We start from the raw sequence: 22,268 nt of genomic DNA on the forward strand, positions 1-22,268 counted from the left end.
TTCTAATATTATGTTTTTTTCTGGGTGCCAGCACAACACAGAGGTTATATTGTAAGAAATAATAGCAACCTTTATTTTGTCTATTTAAAGCTGTATTTTAACCTGGAGTGTCAAAGAACTGTGTGTCCTTAATACCAGAGAAGGAATTTAATAGAAACTGCTGACTGAAATGGGCTTATGTGAGAAACGTTTTACTCCAGTTTTGGAAGACAGCTCTTGTGAGCTTGTGGAGCAGCATTCAGAAACCATAAGGATCAATTTGCCTGTAGAAAGTTAATTACTCTAATTTTTTTAAGTTGCAGACCCCAGCCTCATTTGCACAGAGTGTTCAGGAATTAACTATTGCTCTTCAGAGGACTGGAGATCCAGCTAACCTGAATCGCCTTCGACCCCACTTAGAGCTCCTAGCAAATATCGATCCCAGTCCAGGTAAGTCTAGATGGTTTATAAAAACCTCTTAGCAAAAGGAGCTTAACACTCTTAGAAGAGTGGAACCTGTTCAGTAAGTTGAAGGAAACATCCTCTGATTCATGAACTTAAGATTCTTGAGTGGTACTCATAACTGGCCTTTGAATGGCAGTAATCTGTGTGAGGAACTGAACTGTTCTGAAACTAAAATAGGTTCAAAGGTATGACAGGAATAATTTCACTACTCCCCTGAAAAAAGCTTCTTTGTTTGATAGCACTGAGTAAGAGTAGATGAGGATATTAAGTACATGTAATCCTGTGAGGTTGCATGGTCTACACTTGATAATGGGCAATGCTAACTCGGGGTGGGCGGAGAGTGATAGTGGCAATCTTACCTTCCTTCTTTTCCCCTTTTTTTGGTACACATGCTGCTATTTGAAACAAAGTTTGAAAAGCAACAGGAAGATTAATAGAACCACTGTTCTTAATGCAGAGCCTTTGCTGTCACTCCAAGATAACTTCATCTCTCCAGTTCTTTACCAGAGCAAATAATTTCTTTACAAATTAGGGGAAGCCTTCAAGAAACCCGATGAAGGGTTTCCATTAACTTATCTAATATTTTTGTCTTGATATTTGTTTCAGGAATTCTGTGATAGTTTTTAATCAAAGGTCTCTAGCCTACAAACATTGTGCTTGGAAGGCTCTGTTAGAAACAGCCTGAAATCATAAGGCATCTTCTCTGTAAATAATTTTGGATTCCAAAGTAGAACTTTGACAGTTTGAATAGACAGAAGCTGGGCAAAAAAATGAATCTAGTCAAGAAAAGATTTGTTTTCACGGGGATTTTAGTATTTTTCTTGTTAATACGTAATTTTGAAAAGGTGCGAAAGTCTGGACTTAAGTTGAAGACAATGTAATGGGGAAATAAAATCTAAGATGTTGATAGAGGAGAGAAAATTGGAAATTTTGAAAAAGTCAGCAGCACTGTGAGGATGGATCACCTGACGGAGAGAGGAAGGGGTAGAATGGGGAGTGCTGTGGCAGAAATTTTGGTTTATACCTGTTATTCATATTGATTTAAAAAATTCTGTCAGAATAGCGCAAAGGCTTAAACTATGGCTTCAGGAGAATAACTGTTGTAGTTCTTCGTTTCTGTTTGTTTAAACAGGAAGAAAATCTTTACCTTAAGGTAAAGGTTAAGGGCCAGTTGTACTTCACAGTTAAAAGGAGATGTAGTCCTTTCTACCCAGATCTTTCATACTTTAACAAGTCAGGGTTAAAACTATGTGTACTGTAAATTTGTTAGCTGAGACTGATACATAAATTAGAATCACTAATAGCCTCACTCAGTTCCAGTAGGCAAGTCTGATCTTGATGTTTCTTTTACTTGCTGTTTTGTTTCTTCCCTGCTGTACTATACATACGCTGAAGTTTCTCTGGAACAACTTAGTCCTTGTGAGCAGAATAGAATGTAATTATACTAAAGATGTTGAAAGGCACTTTAAGGTCCTGTGTTTTGCAGCAGTGTGTAGGCACACGATGGGAGTGTCATCTGCTGGAACAGATTTAACAATTGGAAAAGTAAATTGGCTAGAAAAACAAGTGCCCCTGTAGAATTAATACTGCAGTTTATTCGCACTGCTGTATGTTAGATGGTGGTGTGTTACCTAGATTTGCTTGTGACATTTTTCCATGTGGTATTTGAACAAGAATGACTTTACCTACAGGGCTCTGAATGCAAAGAATGGTTTTCAGCCTGGTTTATTTTGTTGTTGTTTGTGAGATTTTTTGTTTTGATTTTTGTTGGGCTGGTGTTGGTCAGTTGGTTGTGAGGTTGCTTTTTTTTTGCCCTTTTTTTTTTTTTGGGAGGGGGGTTTGTTGTTTTTTGGGGGGGGGGGTTGGTGTTTTTTTGTTTGTTTGCTTGGGTTTTTTTTGTGGGGGTGTTATTCTTCCATTTTCATTATATGTGGAGTTTGTACAATGCATTTACTCTGGAGTTCTTGTGAGGTATGAAAGTTCTGGTGAAAGGAAATGATTTGACATGCTAATAATAGTTTTGCTGCCTCATTTGGTATTTGGTGTGGTTCAATCTTGAGTCTATAGGTAGCTTTATCATTTAAGCAGTACATACCCCTAAATTAGTGCTGAATGCTTTTTATCTCATTACATGATTTTGATAAAATCTTTTTGGTCTCTTTGTACCTGGTTTTGGAAAATCCTGTTGACTTTTTATGTTCTTTTGTTCTGTCAATGCAATAGATGCTCCACCTCCAACATGGGAACAACTGGAAAATGGACTAGTTGCTGTGAGGACTGTAGTTCATGGCTTAGTTGATTATATTCAGAATCACAGCAAGAAAGGAACAGATCAGCAACAGGTAAAAGTTAAATGGTTTAGGGAATGTTTTCCCCTGAACATTACTGTCTGTGCTCAATACTGGGTGTTTCCTAATGTCATCTGGAGAGATTTGTTTTGACAAGGAGCTGATTAGAAACATTACTACTGAATAATATCAAAAAACCGAAATGAAGGCGGGGGGGAACAAACCAAAACTAGAAGTAAATCGAGACAATGTACCCCCCCAATACATGCTACATTAATTTGCACAGCTCACCCGGATGAAAAGACAATAGTCTGATTCAGCTGCAAGCTTAGGGGGATGAATGAACAACTCTCTTGAGTAGAGGATGGGGAAGAGAAGCCAGAGTGCATTAGAACTATGATCTGTGGGAATTTTCTTGGGTTTGTTTTGATGTGACACATTTCAGCCAGATGGCTGTGTGTTAAGGAAATTATTCTTACACTTTCTCATACCTTAATGGTCTGTAAAACAAAGATTTGAGACGACTTCATATAAAGGTGCAGTCTGAATTTCTGAAACAGCTTTTTTTGTTTCAGGAACAAAATGATGTTGCCAAATATGTATATTAGCCTATATCAGAGTTGTCTTGCCACATGTTACTTTGATCTCATTTCATTGTATCGCTAAGTTGATCTAAATGCTAACTGCTGCTGACATTGTTGCCTGGCACATGTTAACACTCCTTCCCTTGCTTTGGCACTGCTCCTCTTGGAGAGCTAGTTTGGGGAACCCAACTAGTAGAAAGGTTACATCTGCCAAAAAAAGAAGCAAAATTATAGTGAATTATTTATGCTAGCTTACTTTTTTTGCATTCACTGGGATGCGTAATAAGCACTGTTAACCAGCAAAAGGAAAAGCAGTAGGAATACACGAGTGGAAATCAGGGTGGGAAAAACAGTGAGGGGTTTTGTTCTGCTCAGACGATTGCCGAGACCTGGTACATGCTGTGCCACTTGGAAGGGAACCCAAAGCCTCCCGAGTGGGAAAGGGGCCATCTGTTGAGTATCGCACGGAGTTTTGCTGGCTGGCAGTAGTGGCCAGTATAAGGCTGTGCAGCTTACGTACTCCCTTCCTAAATCCTCTTCTCACTACAGTAGATGGGAGGAAAGAAAAAGATCACTTTTCAAATGGCTTCTTACAGATTTACATCTTTTGGCTGAGTTTTTCGGAAAGCAGTAGTTGATTTTTCCTTTAGTGAAAACTCTGATGGGGTATTTCTGCCTCTGATTTAATTCTGCCGTAAAAACTGTGGGGGACTCAAATGTCTTTGAAACTACTGCTGGCATTCTGTCAGAGTTTATATAGAGGCTGGCAAATGGGCATACATGCAGAGAGCAGGATTGCAGTAGGTCATTGTTTCTTGGAAAACTTAACCGAAGAGAGGTACAGAAAACTACCTATACCCTGTTGATGTGTGTAGCAGTAAGATTGCATCCTCAGCTGTTGACGGAAACAATCATTGTAGATAGTGAAGAGATTTTTTTTTTTTTTGTAGTCCAAAGGGAAGGGTGAAAGGGAATCTGATGAAAAGTAACTCGGAGATACTCAAAGTACCTCTCTGATAAAGATACTCAGTGCTTGTATTTAAGCTCAAAAGTGCACTGCAGTAAGTGTGCAGAGTGCTTTGTTTTCAAAGGTACAAATAGTCCAACATCTTCGTAGCTGTTTTAAAATTCTGGATATAGATGCAGGTTTACCACTCTAAAGCCATGGATAGCGAGAGGTACTTTGCCATGATTCTTTTATGCTTACTTGAAATCCAAAATTACTTTCTACGGGCAGCTCGTTAATTAAACATGTTCATCTGTTGCTTTCTGTCAGAGGGAGATGCTGTAACTTTGTGCTATTAAATCCTTTTAAGTTAATTATTACTGCTGGTTTTATTAGTTTTTACCTGAAAGACTGTCTGATCTGTGACCACATGAATACCCGAACTTGCATGAAGCTTTTGAGAAGCCTAGTTGTAACATAATACTAAGCTGATTCTTTTTGAGGGCAATTTTTTTTGAGCAGGATTGCAGTAGGTCATTGTTTCTTGGAAAACTTAACCGAAGAAAGGTAAAGAAAAGTACCTATACGCTGTTGATCTGTGTAGCAGTAAGATTGCATCCTCAGCTGTTGGCAGAAATAATCATTGTAGATAGTGAAGGGATTTTTTTTTTTTAATCCAAAGGGAAGGGTGAAAGGGAATGTGATGAAAAGTAACTCGGAGATACTCTGAGTACCTCTCTGATAAAGATACTCAGAAAAGTGCTGTCTTGAGCTAAGAAAAATCAAAGGAAAAGTAACTGACCAGATTTTTTTTTTTTAATAAACTGCCACAAGGCTTCATGAATATTTGGCAATTTCTGATTAAGCATGGTTTTGGGGTTTTCTTTTTCAGCTTATATCAGTTTTGTCCACTTAAGTGGGTCCTGAAACATACAGCTGTGTTCCAATTAAGCTTCTGTAGGGAATTTGAATTAAAATGTTTTAAAAACCTGGTACTGACTTAGTTGTCAAAATATCTGCTCTTGAATCTATTAGTTCTGTTGAAGACCTAGACACAAATACTGCTCCAGTCGTTTACTTCACCATAGGTATTTCTGGAACATTTAAATTGAAGGAATTATAAACAGTTAAACATCATGCCTTTAATAAGAGGATACATTCAGCTCTTGGTGAAGCACACTTATATTCCGGTATCTCACCTGGTTTCTTTAACCTTGTCAGCCTCCTCAGCACAGCAAGTACAAGACATATATGTGCAGAGACATGAAACAGAGAGGAGGATGCCCTCGGGGGGCCAGCTGCACCTTTGCACATTCACAGGAGGAGCTAGAAAAGTAAGTGTATCTCTTACAGTAGAAATCAATCCAGTTTTTGTTTCATCTTAGAGTTATTTATCATATCTAGGAATGACGAGAGGAAGCATAACTTGTCTGTTACATTAGCAGGAAATTAAATTAAAAACTTGTAACAGTCATCTCAGGTTTTTGAACTGTTCTTAAGTATAGGATATTTTGCTTTGTTCAACATTAATGCATTTCTGAAAGTTTGATGGTTATGCAAGTGTTATTTGAGATTTTGGAGGTGGGCTGTTTTTCTTAAGTGTGACTAAACATGCTGTTTGACTGCATCCATCGTGGTCACTTATTTGTGTGTATTTGTCATCTTGCCTTTATATTCAGTTAGGATGCTGGCAGTTTTCCAGATGTAGGAGTTCTCTTGTTTTTCTGTGCTGCTAGGGCTATCCACAAAACGAAAAATACGCATCACAAGTTTTCTTTCAGCAACAGCTTTTCTCTGAAACTTCTTGACAGATAGCAGATGCAGTAACCTCAGTGATTTAATCTATTGTTGAAGAGTTAAAAAATGGTGGTCATACAAAGTCTGCAGTAAATAAGCTACATTCAAGAGCAGGCCACTGCTGTTCTGAAGGTCATTTTAGTTATTTTTGAAGTAAAATGGATTATTTAAGATTTAAAAGAGATAAATACTATATATTTTATGCAGCATGTGTAACTTGTTACATGGTTTTGGGGTTAAAAGAATTTGCGTCTTTCAAAGAAAATTATCAGAAGAAAACTCCAAAGTTTGGAAATGGTATACAGGCTTTTTCCACTCCGTAGTCTAAAGCTTGAAGCATTAATATGGCAGTTCACTGGCTGTATAGCCAGCATGCAGTGCATAAGCAAAACAGGAAGAAAAACAGAGCAGAGCATGTGGTGTTTGAATGACAAAGGGAGTTATTCATATTAACAGAGAATAGGACTTTGATACTTGTGTTCTGCAGAAACAGCTGGGATTTTTCCCCTGTTGTCATGGTGTTAAAAAAAAATGGAGACTGGTACTGCTGGTTTGGATGGTTAACAAGGGTGGTGAGTCAGTATTAGTACCTCTGAACTAATCATATGCATCAAGGAGGACTGTTTGTCAGCTTTGTGGGTGTAAGAGGCTTTTTTTTATCCAGACTGACTTGTATTATGTGGTTGTGTAACTCTGAGTTCCAGTTCTTCCTTGTACCTTTTATCTTTGCTTAATTTCTTTGAGTAGATACTGCATTAGTGTTCCTCCTTTTTAAAAATGTTTAGTATGAATAATATGCATTGCTGTTGCTATGTAGTAGTTCCTCTGTGTGTCTCATTGTATACAGCTTCACGTTTGCAGGAAGGTTATGGAGAGCTATGTGGTAGTATCTCAGATAGCAAATTATAATTTTGACTATTTAAACAGCAGCTCATTCCCCCCTTGGCAAAGGAAAAAGACCCAGTGTGCATAAGCAAGTATTACATTTTTAGATTATTTTTGTGTCCTGCATGTGTAGAGACAGCAACAAAAATTTTTTGGAAAAATTGAGAGAGCAGCCCTGCAAATATTTATATATATATATATATATATATTTAAGTAATTTATCATGGAGGGTGCTATGTAAACTCTTCCTGTCACCTTTGATTGAAATGGTGTTTATACACATGCCCCTGTATCCCTTGAGCATACTGGTCTGTTCTAGCTGAATGAATGGGCAGGGGTGGCCAGTCCTCATCTCGCAAGTTGTATGCAAGCCTTCCAGGGAGTCAGGAGCCATAAGACACTGTGCCTCTAAGAGACCTAATGGGATGAGGATGTCCAGAAGTATATGGTGTGGAGAACATGGCAATGGCTTCCCAACATCCTTCTGCTGCCTTGCACACTTGCTTGAGTGATTTGGATATTGAGCAGGATACCAAAGTAGAGCTGTGAGCTCAGCCTGGGGAGTGCACTTTCACTCACCTCCATGTGTCCAGCTGGCTTGCACAGCTGACATGAGATGCAGAACAACTTCTGAGCAGCATACGTTAAGAAAGCTGTAGTCTGTCCATACTTAAGTGCTTTTACTGTGGTGATAGCCTGGCTCGTTTACTCCCTTTAAATACATTCTGAATTATGTCCACTGTCAACACTTTGTAGCTTAAACTTATAGTTTGATTATGTGGGTAAAGATTAATTCAACCAGGAGACTGGGAAAGTTAGGAAGGTGGCTAGAAGATAATCAATGAACTAGTAAGACAAACAGCTCAAATGTATGTAGCAAGATTATACTTTGACTCCATACTCAGTCACATCTAAAAACCAAAATAACCACAACAGAAACACACAAAACCAAAAAAATTTTTGCCTCTGTTGCATTGCTGTTAATGCTATACATGTGGGCAAACACAAACATTATCTGAAAATTGAGTAATAGAGTATAACTGCCCCCTTTTTTCTACAGTAATATGTACCTTCCTAGTCTGTGTTACCAGCTCACTTTGCTAGAAATGGAAGTGCCGTCTTCAACCCTGTGAAAGAAACAGCATCTTACTATGTAATATAAACAGCAGGAGCACTCAGGTGTCCAAATATGCCCTGCCACTTATGTTCTGATACCTAAACTAATGGCAGGATGTTTAGTGGAGGACATTCAACTCTGGAATTTGCTCTCTTTGTTGCTCCAGTACTGTCAGTCTGCTGATTTTGTGGAATGTTTGTTCAGCCTTTCATGAGAAGCAGTTAGATTTTTGTAATTACAGCGTGTTCATAGAAGTGTTTATATCTGCAATTGCTTACCAAATGAAGCAAACGGTATAAGCTGTTTATTGGTAAAGTAACATAAATTTTAAAAATTGTGCTTTAAAAGATACCACGTGGCAATAAACACTTGACTTGGCTTATTGTTGGGCAAATGGTGCAAAAGGGAATCTTCATCTTCTGTCGCTTGAATTTTCTGCTTTTGATTTCATATATGAATAAAATGAACTTGAATAGTTTTGTGATCCTTATTCTGAAGCTTCTGTTACTGTAGGTAGTAATTTATGTGATGTTTGGGTTTTTCTTCTGTACAATTGAAATGCGTATATGCACAGGATGTAAGATTTTAACCTTGCTGTGTGAAGTGTCTGTGAATTCTTGGTGTACTTGTCATTAAAAATCCATCCTTGTTCTGATTGAAACTGCTAGTAACAGTTCAAGTAGCAGTGAAGTTGTAGTCTAACAGATACTCTTACAAGGCCGTAGAAAACTTGAATTAAAACTTGAAGCTTTTGGAAGCATCTCTGTTTGAAAAAAAATTTTTTAAATGGATCTCTCTATTCTTTTGTTTCAATTTTTGATATGTGGCTTCTTTTCTCTGAAGATTCCGTAAAATGAACAAGCGTTTGGTTCCCAGAAGACCCCTGAGTGCCTCCTTGGGCCAGCTAAATGAGGTGGGCCTGCCTTCAGGAGCTATCCTCTCAGAGGAAGGGGGAGTGGACTTGCCCAATAGGAAAACTTCTGCTCTGCCAAATGGAATTGTGTCAACAGGCAGCACAGTGACGCAACTTATTTCTCGAGGGACTGACTCCAGTTATGAAACAGCTCTGAAGCCAGGGAAGATGGACCATCTGAGTAGCAGTGCCCCTGGATCCCCTCCTGACTTGTACGAGTCTTTCTAACTGTTGTTTGAAGTGTCATGTGTGTAAATATGCGGTAGAAACAAACCCATTTTCTAGAAAAGAAACAGAACAAGATTTTTATGTTGGTCTTGTGGTGATTTTTTTGTTTTGTTTTGGGCTTTTGTTGGTTTTGTTTGTTTGCTTTTAAGTGATTAAAAAGTAGAGTAGGAAATTAAAGCTAAAACAAAACTGTTTCACTTCACTGTTTGCTTATATTGTAATTGGAGAAGGTGATGTTAGCCTTCAGCAGGTGGAGGATAGACTGGCTTATAGTACAGTGTGTTATATCAGGCCTAATAAGCAGTGCCATCTTTGTACTTTTTAGGCTGGAATCTGTTCCCAAGAACTCTATTTCTGCCTTACCAGTGAACCCTCATCCTGTGCCTTCTCGGGCACCAACAGATCTGCCTTCAGTGTCAGTCACCAAGCAGTTGCAAATGGTACCACGAGGGTCTCAGTTGTATAATACTCAGCAAGCAGATATGTTTTATCAAGATCCTAGAGGAACTGCCCCACCCTTTGACCCAGCACCCTACCAACAAGGTAAGTTTAAGACCAAGCTCTCTATCTTTCATCTTCATACTGATTTTACTCTTTCTTCCCACTCTCTTGTGTTTTTAAGCCTTCAAGTTGGAGTCTTACCTGTTATGTGGATTGTAGGCACAAATGTGGTGATGACATAATAAAATGGAAATCAGCAGCTTTTTATGTGTTGACTGAGGATGTCCATGCAGTTGAAAATGGAGGTTTATACCCATCCGGTGTAGCAACCCCTTCTTTTCTTTCAGTTCTTCCTAACTAGGCTGGATCAGGATTCTAATATGGTAAATTTTAGTTCAGTTTGACTCAGGGAAAATGGAAATTGAGTTTAACCAGCAGAGGGGGTTATGCTTGAGAAGTAAAAGTACTTACATCCTTAATGAAAAGGGTGTGAGTATTTCAGAAGTGTCTGTCTATGCATGTGATAGGTAGAGATAAGTGAAATTAGAGAAGGGTGTTGCACACCCTTACACAGCATAAGATTGGAGAGAGAAATTACATAAAGTGAAGTTAATGTGAAGGAAAAGTAAGGAATGAAAGACTGAAAGAAGTGGAAAAAAGAAAAAGCCCTAGAAAGGAAGGGGGGCAGGGGAACACCACAATTTTTCGGAAGGTTGCAGAGTATTTTGAAGGGGGAGGCAAAGCTTACGTTTGATTCTTGTGTGCAAATTAAGATCTGAGCTGTCCATAAAACTTGATGCCCATGTTGATGATGATGTGCACGTGTTCGTGCTTATTTTTTAATTATCAAGAGATCCCAGATTACTAAAATCTTCATGTAGCTAAGGGATGTGTTCTTAGAAGTTTTCTTCTTAGTTCTTAGAAGTGATTGACAGTGTGAAATTTCTTTCTGCTGTTCAAGAGGTAGAACAAATCTTTAGGTAACTTTAAATTGTAATTAATCCAGGTTTCTGTACACAGGTAGTGGCTCTGATATTTTGGGACGAATTGAATTTTAATTGCATGGATGCAGATGTACAGGCTAAACTTCCATTTACTTTTTAAGTCTTACCTAGCTAAAAGCATTTATGCCAATCTGCAGAGACATTCTAGTGAGTTATTTGTTTGGCATGCTAGCAGGACTGGGATAGACTCAGTCTCACCACCTTTTCTTCAGCTACTGCAACCTTTATGCCTTGCTGGTATCTTATTTAGATAATTGAACTGTGTCAGTTGAGCTTTGTATCATGTTTTGCTTTTCTGTGGTTAATTTTTCAGTAGAAATACCAGTTAGACAGTGGCCAAGCAACAAATGTGAATTAATTTATACCCTTGTCTTCATGATACTTGTAGACTGGAGTGTTTGAAACAATCTTGTTTTGTGGTCAGTTGTGATAATCACTTTATCTCGTTTGTGGATTTGTTTTTGTTTTCCTCTTGCCTTCTTTCAGGAGTTTACTATCCCACTCAGTCCATGTCTCGCTTTGTCCGACCTCCTCCATCAGTTCCTGAACCTGGTCCACCTTATTTAGACCATTACCCACCCTACCTTCAGGATCGTGTGGTGAGCCCGCAGTACACACAGCCGCAGCAGTATCCTCCTATGGGACAACCCATATACCCACCTCACTATGACAGTCGTCGTGTATATCCCCCTGTCCAGCCGTATCAGCGAGAGGAGATTGTCCGAGGAAGCCCTGTACCTATTGAAATTCCACAAGCAGCTGTACCCTCCTACATACCTGAATCAAGAGACAGATACCAGCAGACAGAGGGTTATTGTCCAGTGACTCCACATCTAGGTCAGATCAGACCTTCGTGCCACAGGGTATGAGGTTTATATCACAATTTCGTAGTTGTTTAAGAGAGAAACTAGGAACTACTTGAGAATTTGAATATTTTTGTAGTAAGATGGTGGGGTTTATGAGGAATTAGAAGTTTGGTCTTTAAGAAGGGGTAGATTTGACCAAGCTGATTAAAAACTGGAAGGCAGTTTAGTTACCAGTCAACTCTACAATTGTAATTATGTTAATATGGAAAAGAGCAGGTTGGTACTTAGTGCTAAGTAAGTAGCAAACTTAGTTTTCAAAGTAGAAAAGCGTTGTAATTACCTTTGGAAGTCTCCTATGATCCTGACTTCCCCAGCAAAAATGAGACTGGAGAAAGCTGCCATCTTTGTAGTGCAGATTAAATACAGTGTGTGGAAGTGGTCACGTGTGCATTTTTGTACTGCTCATCTGTGACGGGACCACCTCTGTGCCTAAATAAATATTCAGACATGCATCTTGTGATAAAGGAACTGAAACTTCTGCTCTTCTAAGTTCTCTCTACTTAAAGACTTCCTAGAAGTGTATAAACAAAAAGAAGTGTCTTGGTAAATCACCAGCTGGAATGAAGTCCTGAACAGTTGGATTTACGTAGCTGTGATTTATTTTGGAGGCTCTGAATTGTATTGCTGAGTCCAGGAAGCATTTTTACATAGTTCATAGATTTCAGTTTTGAGTTTGTCACATTTTTTGGGATGTTTGATTCTGTTGCAAAATGAATGATTAATGTAAACTAATTGTGAATAGGTTATGATCTGTAGAGTTCTATCGCTTTCCCCCCATATGACTGAAATGGGGACCTGCCATGCTGGAACATGTTTCAGTGGAAACTTTGCCAAGTTGGAACACAGATTCATGTTGAACTACCTGTGAGTTAAAAGATTGACAGTGTTAAAGTTGGAACACTGGGTTAGTTGAGTATCTAATCAGTGCCAGGCAAAATAACGTTCTCTGCCTTTGGGGTGTATGGCCAGTGTAGGAACATGTATATGATACTGTCTGTTCATGGTAGAAGTATCTGGTTGCCCTGTTTTGTTTGGATAAACAACATTTTTTAAATTAATAGTTTTGTGCATTAATACTTCAAACTTCGTAATGTATTTCAAGCTTTGTAATGTATTTCTCTTTTCATTTCAGCCTCATCCCAGTCTGGATGAACTTCATCGGCGAAGGAAAGAGATCATGGCCCAGCTAGAAGAGAGGAAGGTGATTTCTCCACCTCCTTTTGCACCGTCACCAACCTTGCCTCATCCTTTTCATTCAGAGGAGGTAAGCATATTTTGACAAAAATATAACTTTCTAGCGTATTTGGAAAATACTTTGGTGTTTGTGTGTTGGTAGGTGAAGACAACAAAGTTAGAACAGTACAGTGCTGGGGGAGGAGATTTTGTAATCTAGGTGGGAAGCCCTTATGGTACATTCTCCATTTTCTCAGCTAGCTGTTGTTTCTGTGATCTGCTACTTACCCTGAGCTATCTGCTTTTGGTGCAAGCAGAAGAAATAGCTTTGAACCTTTATTAATTGAAGTAGTTTTCACAGTTACTGGACTTCTTCATTTGCTGTTGACATGTTTATAGCTAAGTAACAGCTTGATGGAGGTTTATTTTTTAACCAAGGTCAAAATATCACTCTCATACTGGCCAAGTGAACAGTCAGCACAGGGAGTGTAGCCAGGTGATCAGAATTTCATGCATTTGATGCTTGCTGTGGCCCAATTCCAAATGGTGATGTACTGCTTAAAAAATAATCCTGGTAGTTTTTCAAGCTCATTGCTGTTGAACTAAGTACTGGTGGCTGTGAAACTGCTTCTTCCCTTCACTTACAGAACCAGATTTTTGTTTTTGTACAGTACTTGGATGAAGATCTGAAGGTGGCTGGGAAATACAAAGGAAATGACTACAGCCAATACTCTCCCTGGTCCTGTGACACCATCGGCTCCTACATTGGAACCAAAGATGCAAAACCCAAAGATGTTGTGACAGCAAGGAGTGTGGAAATGGCGGTATGTAGGGAGTGGGGGAATACAGAAGCAAAGTTGATACTTTTGTGGATTTGGAGGGACTCTTTCATTTGCTTTCCAGGATGACGGGAGTGCTTGTATTTAAGACCTGCACTGCAGTCAAATACATTTGCAAGTGTGCAGAGTGCTTTATTTTCAAAGGTGCAAACAGTCCAACATCTTCGTAGCTGTTTTAAAATTCTGGATATAGATGCAGGTTTACCACTCTAAAGCCATGGATAGCGAGAGGTACTTTGCCATGATTCTTTATGCTTACTTGAAATCCAAAATTACTTTCTACGGGCAGCTCGTTAATTAAACATGTTCATCTGTTGCTTTCTGTCAGAGGGAGATGCTGTAACTTTGTGCTATTAAATCCTTTTAAGTTAATTATTACTGCTGGTTTTATTAGTTTTTACCTGAAAGACTGTCTGATCTGTGACCACATGAATACCCGAACTTGCATGAAGCTTTTGAGAAGCCTAGTTGTAACATAATACTAAGCTGATTCTTTTTGAGGGCAATTTCTAGCTCTATGCTGTGTTTATTCCGTCCTTCACTGAAGCTGTGGGTTTCTGGCTGTGATCTTACTCTGTACTGTTGCATTTTTTTGCTAAGCCAGTGTTGGGGAAAAAAAAAAAAAGTCATTATTGGAGTCATGAATGTAGAAGAAAATAAATAGGATTCTGAAATACCACCACTATTTGGTTTCTTGCTAACGTTTAAGCATCATTCTACAGCTAGAAATAGGCTGGTGGAATAGGCAGACTAGTTTAAGGATGAAGGAAATAGAAAATACAGCTGAGACTTACTGTACTGGTGTACCAACTTGTAAAACCACTGTGATTTTTCTCATTTCTGAATAAGTTTGACTGCCTCTTCCATATCTTGTCTAGAACGTAGATAGTAAAGCCATGCGTGACCAGCGATTAGATATGCAACGAAGAGCAGCAGAGACTGGTGATGATGACCTCATTCCATTTGGAGACCGACCAACTGTGTCGAGATTTGGGGCTATCTCTCGTACTTCCAAAGCCATGTATCAGAATTCTGGTCCCATCCCAGCCATGGCAGTTCAGGGAGCTACCACCAAATCTATTATTTCAGGTATGATGATCTACACTTGAATTTTGCTGTCTGTTGCTGTTTTCTTTAGTGCTACTTAGTATAGTTCAAGTCGAAGACAGCCCCTGTAAGCTTGTTTCTTGTCTTAGAAAAATAGGTGAGATATATCGTATGCCACTAAAAATAATTCTAGGTAAGGCTACACTGAGAAGCCTGAAGAAAAAAGCTGTCGCTTCCTGTTGCAAGGGCAGGTTTGTGCACACCTAGTGTATGTGTTGGTGATTTGTTGTTGCTTTTTGGAAAAAGTTACTTTGTTCTGCTGGTCTTGCTGAGATGAGGTTTCTTTTAAGTCTGTTGCAGTAGAATCCAGAAACTTACTGCTTTCCCAAAGATAAAATGCAAAACCATCATAACAAAGTACTCTACTGCACTCCTACTTTATGGGTGGTTGCTGCTGCAAGCTTAAAGCAGGCATTGCTTTGTGCACTGTTAGGCAAAGCAAATAAAGTCAGAATAGTTTATTTGCTACACGTCTATTTTCTAATCACATGTAATGTGGCTGTATGTCTTACTCCAGAAGATGGTCTCTCTCTTGAGGCAAATTGAAGAAGAAACATTAGGCTTCCTCACTTTTAGTGGCCTGGCCTTTCTAATTATTCTCTAATGTCTGTTCAGTTCTGTGTGCTGGCTGAACTACTTAAAGGATAGTTTTGTAGAAATAACACCATGTTTTTGTTTCTGTTCACTGGCAGACTACAGTCCTTATGGAACTCATGGTGGCTGGGGAGGCTCTCCATATTCTCCTCATCAAAATATACCTTCTCAGGGACGTTTCAATGACAGGTAGGACTGCTTTGTTTTTTTCTTTGCCTTTGTGTAATTTTTTTTTTTTTTTTTCTGTGCCTGCTGAATAAAGCTTTTCTTAGAAATCTCCTTGGTTTTGCTTGTCTCCCAAAGGGAGAGACTGTCCATGTCAGATGTGGCTGGTCATGGGAAACAGTTGCCCTCAGCTGAAAGAGAGCAGCAGCTGCGCATGGAGCTGCAGCAAGTAGACCATCAAATTAGCCAGCAGACACAAATGCGAGGACTAGAGGTTGGTACCAATGGTTGGAAGAGTGGTGAGGGGTGGTATGGAGAGAGATGAAGCTAATAAAAGTTGCTTTTCATTAGTTGATCTTTCTGTGACTGTAATGATACTCAGTAACAATACTTAATTCCGTGATGCCACATATCAAGACTAGGGTACAAGTGTAAAGCGCTCTGCTCAGCAACAGAAACATACCTGCGCTTCATGTGCAAATCAACACCATACTTGAATCAACTCTTTATACTCATTTACTGCTTTCATTCTCTCCACTTACTGCCCCTCTCTGTTCATCTGTATACTCAGAGGCAAACCTGTGCTGCAGGTACCTGTTCTTCTTGGCTTTACTGCCGTTGAAAATGCCTGATTTTGATGTGCACAAAGCAATGTCCTTCATTTGTTTCATGTTTGGCTTTGTGTTGTACCTGTTTCTTCCTAAATAGCACAAACCACAAGAGTCAAAAAATATAGATACTTAGCTTGAGAAATTAAGCATAATGTTTTACATCTCCACTCTTAGAAGAAATATAGTCACTCGTAACATGAGAAAAGATGGTGGCAGTCTGCATTTAAAAAAGAATGAGTTGAAATCTTTGTGTTTTGTGAAAATCAGAAGGTAGAAATGTCAAGGCATAAGGAAAGAGTTTTTTTAGGAAAGCTGTAGTCACTTTTTTTTAAGTCACATCAGCAGTTACAAATAGTACTGCATTTGTAGTTACTTCAAACATAACTTGTGTTAATGTGCTCTTGTTTGGGAACAAGAGGAGAAAGTGTCTAAAATCCTGGATGTCTGCCATAGTAGAGAGTGTTGGAAAATTGCAAAAGTTGTAAGTATCACAGTATCACAGTATGTTAGAGATTGGAAGGGACCTCAAAAGATCATCTAGTCCAATCCCCCTGCCAGAGCAGGAACACCTAAATAAGGTTACATAGGAATGTGTCCAGGCGGGTTTTGAATGTCTCCAGAGAAGGAGACTCCACAACCTCCCTGGGCAGCCTGTTCCAGTGTTCCGTCACCCTCACTGAGAAGAAGTTTCTTCTCAAGTTTAAGTGGAACCTCTTGTGTTCCAGTTTATACCCATTACCCCTTGTCCTATCATTGTTTGCCACTGAGAAGAGCCTGGCTCCATCCTCGTGACACTCCCCCTTTATATATTTATATACACTAACAAGGTCACCCCTCAGTCTCCTCTTCTCCAAACTATAGAGACCCAGCTCCCTCAGCCTTTCCTCATAAGGGAGATGCTCCACTTCCTTAATCATCTTAGTTGCCCTGCGCTGGACTCTCTCCAGCAGGTCCCTGTCCTTGAACTGAGGGGCCCAGAACTGGACACAATATTCCAGATGCGGTCTCACCAGGGCAGAGTAGAGAGGAAGGAGAACCTCTCTCGACCTGCTGACCACCCCCCTTCTAATACACCCCAGGATGCCATTGGCCTTCTTGGCCACAAGGGCACAGTGTTGGCTCATGGTCATCCTGCCGTCCACTAGGACCCCCAGGTCCGTCTCCCCTACACTACTCTCTAACAGGTCGTTCCCCAACCTATACTGGAACCTGGGGTTGTTCCTGCCCAGATGCAGGACTCTACACTTTCCCTTGTTATATTTCATCAAGTTTCTCCCTGCCCAACTCTCCAGCCTGTCCAGGTCCCGCTGGATGGCAGCACAGCCTTCTGGCGTGTCAGCCACTCCTCCCAGTTTAGTGTCATCAGCAAACTTGCTGACAGCACACTCAATTCCCTCATCTAAATCATTGATGAATATATTAAATAATACTGGTCCCAATACTGACCCTTGAGGCACTCCACTAGATACAGGCCTCCAACTAGACTCCGCCCCATAGACTACAACTCTCTGGCTTCTCTCCTTCAGCCAGTTTGCAGTCCACCTCACTACCTGATCATCCAGGCCACACTTCCTCAATTTAGCTATGAGGATGCTGTGGGAGACTGTGTCAAATGCTTTGCTGAAGTCAAGGTAGACCACGTCCACCGCTCTGCCATCATCCATCCACTGTGTTATTTCCTCATAAAAGGCTATGAGGTTGGTCAAGCATGACTTCCCCTTGGTAAAGCCATGTTGACTGCCCCTCATAACCCTCTTATCCTTGACATGCCTTAAGATGGCATCAAGGATAAGGTGTTCCATCACTTTCCCAGGGATGGAGGTGAGGCTGACCGGTCTATAGTTACCCGGGTCCTCCTTCTTGCCTTTTTTGAAGACTGGAGTGACATTTGCTTTCCTCCAGTCCTCAGGCACCTCTCCCGTTTCCCAAGACTTGGTAAAGATGATGGAGAGTGGTCTAGCAATGACTTCCGCCAGTTCCCTCAGCACCCACGGGTGCATCCCATCTGGACCCATGGATTTATGGATGTCCAGATTGCTCAACTGGTCCCTAACCCATTCCTCATGGACTAAGGCAAACCGCTCCAGTGACCTGACTTCATCTGAGGTCTCAGGAGTACAGGGTTCTTCAGGACTGCCTCCGGCAGAGTAGACTGAGACAAAGAAGGCATTCAATAACTCTGCCATCTCTGTATCTTCTGTCACCAGGGCACCCATCCCGTTCACCAGTGGGCCAACCTTGCCTCTGGTGTTAGTTTTATCAGCTATGTATTTGAAAAAGCTCTTTCTGTTGTCCTTGACCCCTCTCGCCAGATTTAATTCTAAGGAGGCCTTAGCCATCCTAGCTGCCTTCCTACATCCTCTAGCAGCAGCCTTATATTCCTCCTGAGTGGCCAGCCCCTCCTTCCATGACCTATAAACTCTGCTCTTCCCCTTGAGCATACCCAGCAGTTCCTTATTTAGCCACGCAGGTCTCTTGGCCCTCTTCCTTGACTTCCTGTGTGTCGGGATGCTCCGCTCTTGAGCTTGGAATAAGCAATTCTTGAATGTCAACCAACTATCTTGGACCCCTTTACCTTCAAGCAGCCTTGCCCATGGGATTTCCCCTAGCAATTGCTTGAAAAGGCCAAAGTTTGCCCTGCTAAAGTCCAGGGTTGCAATTCTACTTGCTATTCCACTGGTCCTACAAGTTCTTGGTTCCACACAAGATCCTGAATTCCACCATCTCGTGGTCGCTGCAACCAAGGCAGCCCTCAACCTTTACTGCTTCGACCAGACCCTCCTTGTTAGTGAGGATGAGATCCAGCAGCACTCCTCTCCTGGTTGGCTCATCCACCATTTGGATGAGGAAGTTATCATCCATACACTGGAGGAACCTCCTGGACTGTGGCTGGGTTGCTGTGTAGTCCTTCCAGCAAACATCAGGGAAGTTAAAATCCCCCACGACAACCATGTCCTGTGACTGTGAGGCCGCTCTCAGCTGCCTGTAGAAGGCCTCGTCAACTTCCTCACCCTGATCTGGTGGCCTGTAACAGACACCCACAACAGTATCGCCCCTGCCAGCCTGCCCCTTAATTCTCACCCACAGACTCTCAACTCGCTCGTCCTCTGTCCCTGGACAGAGCTCAGTACATTGTAGCTGCTCTCGCACATAAAGAGCAACCCCACCACCCCGCCTGGCTGGCCTGTCTTTCCTGAAAAGGACATAGCTCTCCATGACTATATTCCAGTCATGTGAGCTGTCCCGCCACGTCTCTGTAATTGCCACCAGATCATAATCTCCTGACTTAACACAGGTCTCCAACTCCTCCTGCTTATTTCCCATGCTGCACGCATTGGTGTACAGGCATTTCAAGGAGGGAGCTGAGCTCACCAATTTCACCCTAGGATTATAGGAGGCCTCCCAGTCTTCATCAATTCTAGAGTGCTGCCCCACTGGGGCAAGCCCAGTTACAACCCCATCCCCCTTCGAATCTAGTTTAAAGCTCTCCAAATGAGCCCTGCTAATTCATGCCCCAGCATCCTTTTGCCTCTGTGAGTTAAACCTTTCCCACGTGCCATCATCCGGACTGGAGCCTTATAAAACCAGCTGTTATCAAAGAACCCAAAGCCCTGCCTAAAGCACCAGTCTCGTAGCCAATTGTTTATGGACTGAATTTTCCCATTCAGTCCCACATCATCACCGGAAGATGGAAGGAGTGAGGAGAAGATCACTTGAGCCCCAGACTCTTTCACCATCCGCCCCAAGGCCCTGTAGTCTTTCTTCATTCCCCTCAGACTACGGGAAGCAGCTTCCCCCCCACCTGTCTGGAAGACCAGCAGCGGGTAGTAGTCTGTCGGGTGCACCAGGCTGGGGAGCGCCCTGGTGATATCCCTGATCCGGGCTCCAGGCAGACTACACACTTCCTTATGATGAGGGTCAACTCTGCATATCGGGCCCTCTGTTCCTCTCAGAAGGGAATCGCCTACAACAATGACCTTTCTTTCTTTCTTGTCAGAGGCAGCCTGCCTCTCCTGCTCATTATTACTGCAATTGTGTCTGTGTTAAATCCTACGTAGTTGAGTTTTGAGGTTTGATTTTATCATAATTTGAATTTGAATTTGTCAGAACTGTTCAGTTATTCTGAGTGACAACAGCTTTCTGTTTCTCTTCTGTTCAAAGCTGCAAGCAGATACTTGAAATCCAGGAGGCTTAGAATCATAGAATTATAGAATAGGTAGTGTTGGAAAGGACCTTAAGATTATCTAGTTCCAACCCCCTTGCCATGGGCAGAGACACCTCACACTAAACCACGTCACCCAAGTCTCTGTCCAGCCTGGCCTTGGACACCGCCAGGGATGGAGCATTCACAGCTTCCCTGAGCAACCCTTTCCAGTGCCTCACCACCTTTATTGATTCACCTGTTCCAAGGTTGTAGCAATCACTGAGTGGTTCGATCAATCATTCGATCAGAACATGAAGAACTAGATTATTTTGTTTGTTTCTCAAATGAATGAGCATTTCTACTTGAAGACCAGTCAGATGTTTGGTTGTGCAGGGTAATAGATAGTATATTTAAATGCAAACTGCACGCTTACAGAATTGATTTCCAGGGATTGGCAGATTTTTGGAGTGGCCAACATGACTACTGCTTATATTTGGCTGCTAGTAACTTGCAACTTCTGGATGACTGTACCTGCCCCCTGTCTTCCTGTCCTTCCTCATCTGAGTCAGTAGAGAGCTATGTATTCAATATCCACATCTCTCAAGATTTTTTATATTATCTGGTAATATAATTCTGGCTCTACCGTAGAATTTAAGATCTGCTATTGCAAATTAAAACAGCAGATTTATTTATTTGCTGTTATATTTTGCTCAACAAATAGCTCATGAGAGTAGTGCTTTTATTTGTGCTTAATCCTAATTTTGAGAAGGGGTCTGTGTATGGGAAAAATTCGTGGAAATTTATAATACTAGAAGGTATTTAATGCTGCTCATTTGAAAGTGAAAAGACTTGTCTGCGTGTAAAAAATGTTTAAATTTGTGTTAGAAGCTATTTCAAGTGGGACCTTGTTAAGTATGGCAAAAGAAGGCCTTGGTTTTGCAAATAAGCAATAATCTAGAGTTACGGCCTAGAGCTCTTCCTGTGCTTGGTGTGTTGTGTGCTCAGTTGTGTATGTGCTTGGCTTTATGCATTTAGGCTGTTAGTAACAGGCTGCTGTTGCAGAGGGAGACGACTACCCTGGCAGGCCAACCACAGCCCCCACCGCCACCTCCCAAGTGGCCTGGGATGATCTCAAGTGAACAGCTGAGCTTGGAGCTACACCAGGTGGAAAGGGAAATTGGGAAGAGAACCCGTGAGCTGAGCATGGTGAGTGCCATGGGGGTGGGAGGCAAAGAAGTAGAGAGACATGTACCTGACTGCAGCCCTTTCACCGTGGTGAAAAGGCTCTCTGCTGGATGACCACAGCTGGAGCCATCCACCTCCTTCTTCACCTCTTCATTCTTCAGAACCTCCTGAGAAGTTATTTGGTGATTCTTTACGAGGAATTTTAAATCTAGCCTCTTCAAATGGCAACAAAATAACAGCAGAATATTTTAAAAGTAAGCATAGCAATGAATTTGTTAAAAACTGTGAGTTGTCTCCAAGGTCACTGTGCCGTGAGTTAGACTGTTTTAACATAGAAAACTTCTACAGGTGCAGACTAGTGTTCAGAAGTCTGTGTGCTGTTACAGTCTGTGGTCTTTGCTTGTTGCTATAGGATCATCCTTTCCTCTTGGAAAATACTGTGTCCTGAGAAGAGCATTATCTTACTGAGTCTGTTTCTTGCCTCAAGGCTTTTTGTGAGTTATGTTGTGTGACTTCAATTTACAGGTCTTCACTATAGGTCCTAAAGAATGAAGTCTCAAATTCTTTTAACATAATGTTAAAGAATTTTTCTTCTTTCTTTTTTTTAAAGGAAAGCCAGTCCTCACTGGATATAAAAAACAAACTGGGCACCACTAAACAGACAGAAAATGGACAATTGGAACCGCAAAGCAAGGTTCCAGCTGAGGACCTTGCACTGACATTCAGGTAATGCGAGTCTTCAACTTTCCTTTGTGTATCAGAAGAAGGACTTAATCAGCGTCACCGTCTGGTATATGAATAACATCCCCTGTCTCACACCAGCTCTGACGTGGAAGCATCTACTAGGAAAAGATTATACAAATCAATTTTTTTACAGTGTAAGCATGAACTAAGGGCTGTTTCAGCTGATGAGTAGGGGAGTGGAAAGAGACTAATG

The 22,268-nt window shown here is 41.1% G+C and overlaps 1 protein-coding gene across 19 annotated transcripts in view; it reads left to right on the plus strand.

Moving 5' to 3' along the window:
- RC3H1 (ring finger and CCCH-type domains 1) overlaps nucleotides 1-22,268 on the plus strand; it is a 69,985-nt gene that overhangs the window by 37,519 nt on the left and 10,198 nt on the right. For 8 of the 19 annotated variants that reach the window (XM_080623526.1, XM_080623515.1, XM_080623529.1 and 5 more), the window contains exons 7-19: nucleotides 297-429; nucleotides 2,668-2,786; nucleotides 5,484-5,596; nucleotides 8,905-9,186; nucleotides 9,528-9,745; nucleotides 11,134-11,510; nucleotides 12,646-12,777; nucleotides 13,340-13,510; nucleotides 14,404-14,614; nucleotides 15,325-15,415; nucleotides 15,530-15,665; nucleotides 21,182-21,352; nucleotides 21,942-22,057. In XM_080623526.1, the coding sequence (XP_080479652.1) occupies nucleotides 297-429; nucleotides 2,668-2,786; nucleotides 5,484-5,596; nucleotides 8,905-9,186; nucleotides 9,528-9,745; nucleotides 11,134-11,510; nucleotides 12,646-12,777; nucleotides 13,340-13,510; nucleotides 14,404-14,614; nucleotides 15,325-15,415; nucleotides 15,530-15,665; nucleotides 21,182-21,352; nucleotides 21,942-22,057 (2,270 nt within the window). Of the gene's footprint in view, nucleotides 1-296; nucleotides 430-2,667; nucleotides 2,787-5,483; nucleotides 5,597-8,904; nucleotides 9,187-9,527; nucleotides 9,746-11,133; nucleotides 11,511-12,645; nucleotides 12,778-13,339; nucleotides 13,511-14,403; nucleotides 14,615-15,324; nucleotides 15,416-15,498; nucleotides 15,666-21,181; nucleotides 21,353-21,941; nucleotides 22,058-22,268 lie in introns of those variants that run through there. The other 11 variants (XM_080623530.1, XM_080623516.1, XM_080623531.1 and 8 more) reach the window with 5 other exon arrangements.

This window comes from Psittacula echo (genome assembly GCF_963264785.1).
Source record: "Psittacula echo genome assembly, chromosome: 7".
Taxonomy (NCBI): domain Eukaryota; kingdom Metazoa; phylum Chordata; class Aves; order Psittaciformes; family Psittacidae; genus Psittacula; species Psittacula echo.